The 14,092-nt window shown below is 44.1% G+C and overlaps 1 protein-coding gene across 1 annotated transcript; it reads left to right on the top strand.

The window, feature by feature from the left end:
• Nucleotides 1–208: 208 nt before the first annotated feature.
• sh3bp5lb (SH3-binding domain protein 5-like, b) lies at nt 209–5,465 on the top strand (the record flags this gene model as incomplete). Its single annotated transcript, XM_083685477.1, has 6 exons — nt 209–469; nt 759–821; nt 1,888–2,016; nt 3,236–3,397; nt 4,160–4,333; nt 4,740–5,465. The coding sequence occupies 6 exons, from the start codon at nt 209–211 to the stop codon at nt 5,463–5,465; spliced, it is 1,515 nt and encodes a 504-aa protein (XP_083541603.1).
• Between the last annotated feature and the right edge of the window lie 8,627 nt (nt 5,466–14,092).

Consider the following 14,092-nt stretch of genomic DNA (forward strand, 5'->3'; position numbering starts at 1 on the left):
AGCTGGCTAGCCGCTATAGGCTAGGTAGCTGGACTTTCAAATGGCTTGACTGCTGCAGAACCCAGTAGGATTATTTATTGCAAATGTGGGTTTTTTGACATGTGGCGCACACAGCACGGAATTGAACATTTCTAGACATTGCACCCAAATATTCGCCATAGCACGCATCTCTCGCTGCACAGCACAACCTAAATACATCGGGCCGCAAATGGAACCAGGGAGCTCGCGTGAAAGCCCAACTGGTTTTGGAGGTCCCGAGCCGGTAGATTTGCGGGAGGAGACTCCTGGAGAGGAGGCTGAGGATGCGGAGAGCATCCTGAAAGGCAGAGGAGGGGACGGAGATGATGGAGGGCACGAAAGCTCAGTAAACAAGATGAAAGCAGACTGTGTTGATGATAGGGCTACTGAGAAAAAGAATGACGATGAAGAGGATTGCAAATATGAAGAGGAATTGGATCCAAGAATTCAGGTGTATATATAATACTTTATTGGCATCCCATTTTATTTGATCTGTGAAGTATGTTTCCTTTGGTTGTTGTGTTTTTTTTATTACAAAGTGCATACAAATACCCCTTGCAGCTTTCCACAAAGTTACTGCATTGTAAACATTCTCAAAATTGTACCAAATCACAGTGGCTTACTGTACATAATTGAGTTGTGTAACCCACATTTGCCACGCAAAAACGCTTGTGCAGTTTTATGTTTTCACAGTAAATTGCCTTCATAGGTTGTCTATTAATCCTACTCTCTCCTCTCAGGAGGAACTGGAGCACCTGAACCAGGCGAGCGATGAGATCAACAAGCTGGAGCTGCAGCTGGACGTGAGTGAGCTCTTCGGCACGGACCAGGACGCCTGTATCAGTCATCACCCATCACTGTGTCTGTTTGACTGATAGGCCTGTTCACCTCACTTATACAAGCTCTTTCTTAGGGCTGTAAAAAAAACAACCCAGAATGACATGACTAGGTCTCACTCTCTTCTCACTGTTGCACGGTGACTGTCACTGACATACACTCACTGAACACTATTAGGAACACCTGTACACCTTCTCATGGTGGAGGTGGTGTACTGGTGTGGGGAATGTTTTCTTGGCACACTTTGGGCCCGTTAATACCCATCAATAATCGCTTGAATGCCACAGCCTATTTGAGTATTGTTGCAGACCATGTGCATCCCTTCATGGCCACAATTTACCCATCTTCTAATGGCTACCTCCAGCATGATAATGCACCATGTCACAAAGCAAAAGTCGTCTCTGGTTTCATGAACATGACAATGAGTTCAGTGTTCTTCAGTGGCCTTCCCAGTCACCGGATCTGAATCCAATAGAACACCTTTGGGATGTGGTAGAATGGGAGATTCACAGCTTGAAAGTGCACCTGAAAAATCTGCAGGAATTGCGTAATACCATCATCATAGACCATAATCTCAAAGGAATGTTGTGGAATCAATGCCACATCGTGTGGAATCAATGCCACAAAGAATTGAGGCTGTTTTGAGAGCAAAAGGAGGCCCTACCCAGTATTAGTATAGTGTTCCTAATAAAGTGTTCTGTGAGTGTATATGGGAGGCCCTTCTCCACAATACTGTAGCAATAGTCACTCAAGTGCATTTGATTTGAATTTTCAACGTGTCACTGAAAAGGCGGTGGACTATTTGGAGCATAATGACATTCCTTGCCTCAAGGTCTATTTTGCTAACATCAGAGCTCGGTTGGATGCCGGAATGATCGGAATGATGGCATTTTTGTGAAATGCTGTATGTTTGTCTGTTTTGTGAAATACTGTATGTTTGTGTGTTTTGTGAAATGCTCTATGTTTGTGTGTTTTGTGATAGTATTTTATTATAGAGTTGTGTGGTTAAATGCACTCTGTTTCCTCCTTCAGGAAGCCAGGTCTAGCTACAGGAGGATCCTCACAGACTCGGCCAGGAAGCTCAATGCTCAGGGCTCCCAGCTCGGTACCTGCATCGAGAAAGCCAGGCCTTACTATGAGGCCCGTAGACTGGCCAAAGAGGTGTGTGTGTGTCTGGGTGTGTGTGTCTGGGTGTGGGTATTCATCCAAGAGTTTTCAAGATGTCTCTCATGTGAAAGCAGCCATTTAGTCAGAGTCTGACATCACCTTTCAACCTATTTTTCCATAACTAATACAGAAGAGATTAGACAGTCTTCCCTGAGACTGTAGTAATTGTTCAGGCACAATGATTGGGGCCTAATGAATCATAATTGATTACGTTAACCATTTAACCTGTGATGAAACAGGGCACGAGTGCCAGTTATGTTTAATCAACATTGTGAAGGGTAATTTCAAACTGTAATTGAACTAATGAAAATGATTGGGATAAGCGTAGTGCTTTAATTGAAAACAATTAAGCAAATAATGGATTGGAAATTTGACCTGATTAACACCATCACGACCAATGTTATGAAAATGCAGATGAGAAAAGGAGAAGAAACGGATCAGTCTTGTTTATTTCTCAAGCAGGCAGCCGCATTCACATCCACTGTCTGTCGAGAGGAAAACAAAACCTCTATCTATTTGACTTATTATTCTGCCCACAAAACAGTTGCAGCAACATGTCTGACGGCTATTGAGCGAGACTGTCTCAGAGCCGTGTCACAAAAATTATAACAGCACTCAAACTGAAGCAGTCATCAATCTTTTACCACTCGACCTTAAACTTTGGGCAACCTTGTGCGTCCAGCCGGCCCCTCCTGCTGCTGCTGCTGTCTCTCATGCTGGGCTGTTGGCTGTATCTTCCCCTGTGATTCTGAGTCACCTTGTCTATTAACTGCCTTCCTTCCTTCCTTCCCTTCTTCCTTGCTTCTCCCAAACAAACCAAGACAAATCCCCCCCCCCCCTGGCTTTGTCATCATTCACTGAATAAGATGACTGGAATACGACCTGCTGTTTTAACGCTTCACATCTCTATGATTGGTTGCTATTGCTGCCATCTGCTTTATGCCTTGTGATGGGGCCCCTCTTGGGAATGTTTTCTGGAGTATCATCGCCTCCCTCACTAGATTTATAAGCCGCACTTGATTCAGCCCGGCCCGGCACACCGAGTAGGCGGACGGTTCCTTTCATGAACCCTTCCGTTTGCCTTATGATGCCGGTCGAGTCAAATCGAATGCACCCGGTGATTGGTTGAGGGTCTGTTGACTGTTATATATCTCATTGGTTGTGTTGTCTTTTATCAAGTTGGGATTGGTTGCCGTGTGTGTGTTTTGTGTAGGCGCAGCAGGAGACCCAGAAGGCTGCGTTGAGGTACGAGAGAGCTGTCTCCATGCACACGGCTGCCAGGGAGATGGTGTACGTGGCAGAGCAGGGGCTGCTGGCCGACAGGAACACCCTGGACCCCACCTGGCAGGAGATGCTGAACCACGCCACCTCAAAGGTAACGTGGCAGGAGGGGGGGGGGGGGGGGGGGTCAGACCATTGCAGGTCATTTCCATTTTTCAATTCACTCAAAGTGTACAAAGTGAATTGAATTTCCAATTCATAAATGGATAACTGCACCGTTTTGTGTCTGCACCGGGTGGATCGAAATTCAAATGGGGCCAATTCAAATTTGAGCGCATTAAGCCATCATCATCATCATCATCAGTTTGCAGTATAGATCTCGTCAGTGTCAGATGCCCACGCCAGCTGTTTGGTACGTAGCCTGAGAACGCTGCACCACTGGGGACAGGTGTTCCCTGTCGCTAATCAATGAGGATTAGTATGCGTACTGTACTTGCACTTAAAGATCAATCGCTGTCTTCCTTCACACTCTATCCCCAGCGTGGGATCTCTTGTGTTTCAGTAAGCAACAGTGCATGTTGAATGTATTCATCATTTAGCGATAGGGGAGGCTGTTCATCTTTGATATATTTCAAATTACATTATTATCGTCAAGAAAAGCGTACAACCGTTCAACCCAACAATCGGTAATTCAGTTGTGCAGAATCATGCTTAGTTGTCCTCAGAGAGTGAGTTGGAGTGAGGTGCATGTGAAATGAGGTGTCTCTCCATTTGACTGAATTTCTCTTTAAGGAGAATGATAAATGTATTAAAGCGCCAGGAGTTATGCTGGAGGTGCCTTTGTGGCACCGGTCCTCTATTGGAGGAGAGGTGATGTAGAGGCTGTGCTGACAGCGTGGGCGTGACTTGTTGCCAGGTGAACGAGGCAGAGGAGGAGCGTCTGAGGAGCGAGCGGGAACACCAGCGCGTCACTCAGCTGTGTCAGGAGGCGGAGGCACGTGTCCAGACCCTGCAGAAAGCCCTCAAGAGGGTAATCGTCAAGTCCAAGCCTTACTTTGAGCTCAAGGCACAGTTCAACCACATACTAGAGGTAAGGACTAGTGAACTGAAGTTCTCCCTGTGTGAGATGATCGATCACGGACCAAAGAATGCAAGCGTGGCACCGCGCCACGCTCTGAATTTGGCGCCGCCATGATGTAAACATTTCAAGGCAAATGTAGTAGATATTTAGTAATGATAGAGTAACTATCTTTGATGGCCAACGACATTGTTGTTGAAAGTGAAAGCGTTATGGCGTTCTTCAGTGAGTTCAGCATTTTAGGGGTATTTTTTTGTAAACGTGTGTCGGGTTTTGATTATGCAATCCAGCGCCACGTTGTTCAAAAGTCCCTGACAATAATAACAATACAATGTTATCTAAACGAACTAACTTACAACGTTTGGGTAACACTGGTGTCGTGTTATCCTGTCGTTGACCTTGTGTGTGTTTCTGCCAGGACCACAAGGCCAAGGTGGTGCTGCTGGAGGAGCGGGTGGCCAAAGTGAAGACCCGCTACTCCGTCGCCCTGCGCAACCTGGAGCAAATCAGCGAGCAGATCCACGCCCAGAGGGGGCGGGTCCGAGCCACCAGGGCGCGGCCCGTGGCGTGTGGGGGGCGGAGCTCTCCGGTGGGTGCGGAGGCGGAGATCAAAGCTGCTGTCAGGGTTCAGGTTGAGGCCTGTGGCGGCGGAGGAGTTGGGGGAGTTGGGGGAGTCGGAGGTGGAGGAGCGGGTCTGGAGACGGACTGGGCGGACGGGGAGAAGACCAGGCAGTGGGTGGAGAGGCACAGGGAGTCGGGCTGGGGCCACAGGGAGAGGGCGGAGGCCGAGCAGACGGGGTCGGACTCCATGTCCGTCATCAGCCTGCAGACCATCGCCTCAGACCTGGAGAAGTGTGACTCGGTGGAGCACCTCAGGGACCTGAGCGATGTGAGCAGCCTGGTCGGGGAGGAGTGGGAGAGGGAGAGAGAGAGGGAGAGGGAGAGGGAGAGGGAGAGGGAGAGGGAGAGGGCCCTGAGAGCCGAGAACAGGGACAGGGCTGCCAGAGCAGAGGAGAGAGTGGCGGTGGTCAGGGAGCTGGGCAGCGCCCCGAGGCAGGACAGAACGGACGGGGAAAGGGGGGCGGTAGGGAACGAGAGACAGGAGAGCTTCGTCAAGCAGCACCACCGAAGTGTGAGTTTGTGAGACCATGCAGAGAAAATGTGTGTGTGTGTGTGTGTGTGTGTGTGTGTGTGTGTGTGTGTGTGTGTGTGTGTGTGTGTGTGTGTGTGTGAGAGAGAGAGAGAGAGAAGGAGGAGGGCATTAGACAGGGAGATTGTAGGGGAGCTGTTAGAGGTTTTCTAATGTAGAACACTGACACTGATTGACATTGTATCATCACTGCAGTTGAGAATAGGAGGGGGGAGGGTGGCTGGTACACCATGCGCACGTTAATGAATAACGTGAGAGGAAACATAAGGTGATTCACTGGGTTCCCCTGGGACTTGTAGTTCTTTCATGCACTGATCCTGTTTATTGTTCAGCACGGTGAGATAACAGCAGCGATGCATGTCTAGAGAGACAGATAAAACAATTCTAATCACTGTTAATAGAAACAGAGGCATAACAATAGATGATGGCTTACACTACTGACCATTTAATGCTACCATGTCCATCTGCTGTTTATGCGGGTGAAGGTCAAGAGGCAAAGCTTTATTTTAGAAATGCTATTTTAGTCTGATGTCCCTGAACATCTTTTTTTGAATGCTTTGTGCTTTATTGACCTATGGACTCATGGAATTTGGGTTGCACTTGTCTACGGAATGAACAAGAAACGTTAATGCAGGCATTAGTGTTCTCTAGAGTAGAAATTCTACACAATATACAGATTGTAATCTTGAAATATGCTTGGGTATCCCCTTAAGATGAGACGCTGGACCTTTTTTATGTTTGTTAAAGAATGTTCTAGAAGCGTTCGCACATTGGGAGGCCAACAACCCTCAGGCGTCAGAAAAAAAAACGTCCTCTGTGACACACTCACATTGAACCCTAACACCTCACCCTTCCACTAAGCTTTTGTGTTTGACATTTTAAAAAGAAGAATTAACATATGTATTTGTTAATCTGAATCTGTTACACATACATGAAATGGTCTAACTCTACTAGTATTGCAGAAGCCATAAAGACCGATTTTTATTTTTGGTCATATACAAGATATTTACTTTTTTTTTTTTTTTTTTTTTTTTTTTTTAAGTGCCTTTGGCTCCCAAAATATAAGATTCACTGAGTCATATTCTTCATAAGATCAAGGGGGTGTATTTCAATGGTTGAAATTGTAAACCCTGAAACGGTATTTTCGTTAGTCACATTTTTGTTTGGGGAGGGTTTATGATTTGTGCTTATTTTGAGCTCTCAAGTGAAGTTATTTTTAATTGTTTTAGATTGAAAGGCTTTACCAGTTTCAACAGACACTATCCTACAGTATTTGTTTAAATCCCAACTTGCCTTTCTAATGTATTTAACATTTCTAAATTATTTTTGTCACCAAGTGCAACACCTGTTCATCTTAAGAGGGCAACATTCTTTTCATTTAATGGGAATATTGGAATTTATTTTGTAGTCTTTTTGATTTTGTAACTGTTGAAAGATATATTTTTCTCACCACATGACACTGACACAAGGTCACATCACCAGAGTGAGAGGGAGACAGGGATGGATGGGGACACAGTGGAGGAAGAGAGAGTAAAACAATGGTGTTCACTGTACATACTTTGAATAATGTTTTTGTTTATATAAACATGTGCCAAAAACTGTACTTAAGTGGATTTGTACATGGCTGTTCTTGTGAAGTTGCCTGGCTGTTTTTCTGTTGAATTGACTGTAATTCACCCTTACCTTGCTCCTTTCACTTGGTCGTCTGTAATCCATCACTTTTATCGACTTGACCCCCTCTTTACCTTTTCGTTACCACTTGTGTTGCCTCCCACACATTCCCCACCCCGCCCCTCCACCCCCTGGGAAATGCTGACTTGGATCAATGGTCAAATTGTGACTTTGCCAATGACCTCAGAACCACACTGAGTGCACTGATCAGCTACTGTATCAGTGTGTGGAGTCTTAATGAAAAGAAAAAAATCATTCTCATTTTACAGCTCAACAATGCAAGTTTTTTTCGTTCATATGGGATGTATGTTAATTGCAGTTGATGTATAATAATTCTGTTCATGTGATAACTTATTAATCATGTAAATGGTAATTTATGGAATATGATGCTGTTAAAACGATTAAACTTTTATTTAATATGTTCAGTTTATTTGCTTTGTACTGTAAAACAGTTTTGCATGTCCAGTGTAGGTCATTGAGTATGATTGTGTGTGTGTGTGTGTGTGTGTGTTTATATATATATAATATAATATATTTGCCATGACATTTAAATTACACAAGATCACGTCCTCTCCCAGATCTTTGTACACAGAAGCCGGCTTCACTGTTGCGTAACACTCATACAAATATTGTTTTTCTAGATTTCCACCCTGAATAGTCTTATAGCATTGATATAATGGTATGATCGACTTTTGGCAGAATGTTACAACAGTCCCTGGGTGCTCAGAATGTTACAACAGTCCCTGGGTGCTCAGAATGTTACAACAGTCCCTGGGTGCTTGTGTTTTATGTGCCAAGGCTTTATGTGCAGGTGGGCTTTTATTGTAAAAGGCTGAGAGAACACGCAGAAATGAAATGATGACACATGAAGCATCCTACGTGGTGGGTCCACTCTGTATATGATGAATATCAATGAGATGAGGTAGATGGTAGAGAACAATAGATACTAATTTCCATTTCTTTGAAAGCACCAGCTAGTGTGAGGGTAGCGACTGGAAGCAGACACACACACACACACACACACACACACACACACACACACACACACACAGAGAATGAGCCACATCTGATCATAATGTACATGGGACCGTAGCAGTAAGAGAGAGAGAAAACGGAAGATTATACTCTGTCTCAAGGCTTCAATTATTCAATAGTGATATAAATAAAGCAAAGAGTGCACTTACAGCCGGCCGCAGGGGGAGAAGAAAGGAGGAGGAGAAGAAAGTAGGAAGGAGTGAAAGAAAGTGATAAAAGGGATGGAAATGTGTGATAATTGTGATTGTGAAAGGGATGAAAATGGTGTTTGTGTGTGTGGGGGGACGGGGGACGGGGGACGGGGGGGGGGCGAGCAAGTCAAGGCGAGAAAATTGGCAACAGACAGTAATTCTGGGGCCAGAGGGAGTGAAGGTGAAATACGAGGTGGGAGGGAGTGGAGCAATCACAGGAGAGGTTGTACAGAGGAGCAGAAGCAAAGATGATGACGGGTCTGTTAAAGATGGAGAGGAGGAACTCCGCCAGCCTTTGTTGAGCTCTGTTCCTCAATTATCCATCTCATACTTCATTAGTGAGGCAGAGGAACATTTATGCTGGTAATGACTTTCTCATTTAATCACAGCTGAGAAATGTGAGAAACAAAAGAGACAAAATGTCTGAATGAGTTCTTCATATGCACTACTACCACACAAGGCATATGGGTTGTTCATGCAAGCTTTTGACCATGTTTACACTGTTTTACAAACAGTATAATTTTATTAGAATAATAATAATTAAAGCTGCAAACAGCGATTAACGGGGTCTAAGCCTCAGGACAAGGTCAGAGGATCAAACGGCTGTCTGGGGAGACTGTCTTTGATTTATCAGCTCTTAAGTGACATTTGGTGAATCAAGAGATATTAAAAAGATATTAAAATATGCCATTCATGGTGCCCCGCTTTTGGTTGATTTGCCTGTGGCTTTAGGTATGACCCTGAGAGCCTAATGGACCTGTGTCCATTCTTCATGATCGGAATAATTGTCTTTGACATAACCGTTTATATGAGAGGCCACGCCCCCTAGACAATTCATTGGTTAATAGCAGCAATGGTGTTTGGTCAAATGGTAAACAAAATGGATCTTGTGAGAACCTCAGTCCATTGATGCTACATACCAAGTTTGATGCAGATCGGTCTATAACTGTAAAAGCCGATAGTGTTTAAGGTCTTTTCACAAAGTTCAAAATGGCAAAAAATCCATCATGGCTGACCTTGATGGTCCTAGAGGCCCTTTATTGCATCATGACGAGAGGGACCTACCAAATTTGGTGACGCTAGGTGACCATAAGGTGTGGGATATATGGCCTTTCAAAATTGGCCATTTCAAACACTTGTTATAGCGCCCCCATTAGGCCAATGGGTGTAATATCACATTTGGTGGTAGTAGTCATCACTTCCTACCATACTTCCAAGTTTCAAGTCTCTAGCATGAAGCATCTCACGGGGAAATTGAGCAATTTAACAATAGTAATAATAAAACCCTCACAATAACAATAGGGTTCTATGCCCTAGTGACATAGACCTTAATAATAGATTTATTTTGTAGAGCACTTTTCTCAGTACTTTACATCAAACAGTAAACAAACAAATATAAGAGAGACTGCCTATGATAATAGTGTTAGAGTTCAGGAGTGGATTTTATCAATCGCTTTCATCCTCCACAGTTGGTGCCTTTGTTTAACCTTCAAAGAGCTTGTTGGTGAGTGGTGTGCCTGCTTGTGTGCTTATATGTCTGTATGTCATAGGCTTGTGTGTGTGAGTGTGCGTGTGTGTGTGCATGTGGGAGAATTGTGTGAGGATGAGGTGTTTGTGTGAGAGTGATACAGGTCCTTATGGGACAGACAGTGGCAGGCAGGCAGGCAGGCAGGCAGGCAGGATTAAACATGCATGATAAAACAGGATATGTGCCAACTAAGGCTGAGATGCACGAGATGACTGAAGTCATGATCTCATGCAATTCAACTGGTCCACGGGGGAAATCTGCTTGCATCCTTTAGGGACTGGCTTAGGCAAGACGAAACTGGATACGGCAGGAAAGGAGTCTGCCAAAGAGTTGATACTGATACAGTACTGGGAGTCATACATGGTACAGCATGACAAGGAGAGGTTTGTGTTGTGGTGGCATGCTACTCGTGAAATGACAGCACATTAGTGTATGGTAGACGTGGGGTTGAGAAGCAGTATACAGTAGGTATGCATCATATCAATAAATGAATGGATGAATGGATGGATGAATGGATGAATGAATGGATGGATGGATGAAAGAATGAAAGAATGAATGAATGAATGAATGACAGCATGATAAGGAGGTAGACAGGCTACTAGTGAAATGGGAGGATATCAGTGTTTGTTAGATGTGGGGTTGAGAGACAGAATACATTAGGTATGCATCATATCAATAAATGAATGAATGAATGAATGAATGAATGGATAGATGGATGAGTGGATGGATGGATGGATGGATGGATGGATGGATGGATGGATGGATGAAAGAATGAATGAATGACAAATTAATTAATTAATTAATTAATTAATTAATTTATGGATGGACAGATGGAGAGATGGATGAAGGATTGGATGATCTGGAAAGCAGGTATGCTAGTGGGGAAACTCACCATCTGATCTGTGGCAATGTGGGAGTGTGTACCCAGAGATGAACAGCCTGGAGCTGTTCCTTCAGCGCCCAAGTGACACGGAGTGACCAGTGACCATATGTCAATGAGGAGAATGACAAGGAGGAGGGAGTCGGATACACCAGCAACAAGGTTTGGTGACATGACTATATTATCATCAAGGGAGGGCTGTTGGAGGTACACATTGGAGCACAGACTCATTGTAATGCATGGAATGGAATCCTCATTCATTTCCATTACATTTACATTCATGGCATTTAGCAGACGCCTTCATCCAAAGCGACTTACAACAAATACATTTCATTCAGTTCCACGCAATACAATGAGCCTGTCCTCTGATTTCTACCTCCACCAGCCTCCCCTGATGTGGTAGTTACATGTGTAAATGGTGCCATGGGTGCATTCAGCACTCCAAATAGAACACAGGCATTATTTCAGCATCAATAATGCAGTGTCTTTGGCAATGTATGTCCATGTTTCACCTGTGTGACTCATCCCCCCCGCCTCTTTTACCCAGCACTGTATCTGATAGCAGTCCTCCCTTGAACGCTTATTGTATCCAAACCGGAAGAAACAATGAAAGATAAATCAGATAATCCCTGCTATGACAATTGGGGTCCAGCCAGAGCTGCTGATCCCTGTGCCTCGCTTATAATAGCATCACCGTGAGTCTGGAGCAGGCGCAACCAGGCGCCACAATAAGTTTATTATAGTCGTAGAATGACTATACATCAAACTGACACTACACTAAGGGGAGAGCGAATGAGACAGAAGGAGTTGATTGGACAGTCGCTGTTAACCATCAACTCGACTTAGGAGGAGGTCTGCACTATTTATCTAGGATGTGTGCACACCATCTGTCTTCCCGTCAACCAATGAGCGCTCTAATTTTCCCCACTCTGCCCGGCTCATCCTCATGTAGTGAGCCGTATGGGCACTGTACTGCAGATGAGAGAGGAAGAGTTAACGTTGCGTCTCGCCCAGTGACGTCGCGAGTGAGTGAGGGACAGTGTTGCGAGCGAAGAGAAGAGAGAGAAGGAAAGGAGGGAGGTGCACTGTGTAACGTCGCTTGTGTGTGTGTGTGTATGTGTGTGTGTGTGTATGTGTATCGTGCCTTTCGAGTCAACATTTACACTCGTCATAAATACAGCTGGATATTTTTCATTTGGGTCACAAAATAGGCGCATTTTGCTGTTTTGGTTTCAAGGTTTTTGGAATAATTGTTTGCACAAAGCACACTTTTGCACACATTGCTGTCGACATTTGCTATGTATTTTCTCCTGCGAGTCGTATTCGACGGAAACATGGCAATTGAACGGGCGTCTAGTATTTGTGAGTATGATTCCTAGCAAGAAATACAGTAATCTTACCATAGATTGGGGGTAATGACTATATGTTAACGCTTAAGTCAGATTGAACTTTGATTTCGGCTACTGGTTCTTGATTCTAGCATTGAACTATTGTCAATCATTTTAAACCTAGCAATTTAGATATGGACTTTAAAAGCACAACTGTACTTCATAAACATAGGCTATGAATCATACAGCCTTGATTTCTAAACGCGACTGTTTATGGTTCATTTGATACAGTTCAAAACGTTTGTTTTATGTATTTTGTATATTGATACAATCCCAGCATTTGCAGCACATTTGCAGATTTTTATTTTTATTTTATCTCTGCATTTAAATAGATTTGTTAATTATAGAAATAAGGTGTCATTTATCGGTTTTATAGCCGCTCACGCGCGCGTGCACACGTACACATCCACACACGCAAAACATACAAACGCACGCTGGATATACCAAGCCTCTTTTTGAGATCATCTTTAATAACTGTTATCCCGAGACAGAAGCTGAACAGCGCAGTAAGTTGAGACACTTCAGTTATCATAGTGGTGCAGTGCTTCATCATTTCATGTTCCTCAAATTCCCATTCATTGTGATCGTTTTATCCTCAGAATGGAATGAAATTCACGTTTGCTGTATTTGCCTGCATTTAGTGTTCCCCAATGACTGTCATAGTACCAGTGCTTTGTGATAACAGAGACCAGTTCCTGCCATAAAATCTCTCACTTCCGTATTACTTGATTTACAGAACAGCAAAATTATGGGACATCAGTCACAGCTTTGTAGCCTACTCCAGCAGACGCAGGACATTTAAACATAGGCTACAGGCCTACAGTATCCCAGCCAGATTCCCCCCAGGTGCCTATCATGTTAACGCTCATTGGTTTATTAAAGTTTTGTTCCATAGGGGCCTATAGTTTAAATTACTGTGAAAGAATATGTTCTCTGAAATCAGTCATGGGCTTCCTAGATTGATGCTTGATATACTTTGTCACATTGTATGTTATTTTAGGCTATACCTGTAGCACTGGCTGTGCACTGCAACTTATGGATGCGTTGGTCCGTGACGGCTTTCACGATGACGCTGTCCATGTCGCTGTCCATGGTTCCGAAACCGTGTAAGCGGCGAGGAGAGGCGTGTCAGTAATGACTGCGTTTAACTCTGCTGAGTGAATTTACAAAAGTGGCACCGCTTGCTCTTGAATCATAATGGCATGCCATGGTTTGCTGTGTGTATGTGTGTATGTGTGTGTGTGTGTGTGTGTGTGTGTGTGTGTGTGTGTGTGTGTGTGTGTGTGTGTGTGTGTGTGTGTCTGCATTGAGAGAGAGAGGATGTCAACGTTATTGTGTGTTGATTTGTTGGGTTAGGGTGAGTGTATGGATGTCAATACTGTATGTAAGTCTGTCTGTCTGTCTGTCTGTCTGTCTGTCTGTCTGTCTGTCTGTCTGTATATTTCCCAGGATTGCACCCATCGGCCCTATCTATTTATACTGTAACTATAACCCAAAAATTGCTGTGATATAGCCTAGCGTATCTCAGCTCTATATCTGTGTAGTAACAATATATCTATCTTTTTTTACGGTTCTCCCTGGGATTGTTGAACGTTGAACATTGCATTGTCTATGTAAGGTTTCTGCAGGCACACTCTTCAGTATTGAGTTATCAGTAACTACGGGTCTCAGCGTTATTCTGTTGTTTCTCTATGTGATGACGTCTATCTTACACAATCTTTTTCTTCAATTACTCCAGGGTTGCATAGTTGTTGTCTGTATTTGTTTGCAGGTGTGGGAAGCCTGTGAGTGTAAATGGGGTTAATTAGCGTTTCCGTCCCCCACCCCCCCCGGGGCTACTGTGGTGAGATAACGAACTCTCTTAATTAGAGCTAATGAATAATGGGGAAGTTCACTGTGTCTTTGTTCACTGTGTCTTTGTGTTTGCT

This window comes from Argentina silus, assembly GCF_951799395.1.
Source record: "Argentina silus genome assembly, chromosome: 14".
Classification (NCBI taxonomy): Eukaryota; Metazoa; Chordata; class Actinopteri; order Argentiniformes; family Argentinidae; genus Argentina; species Argentina silus.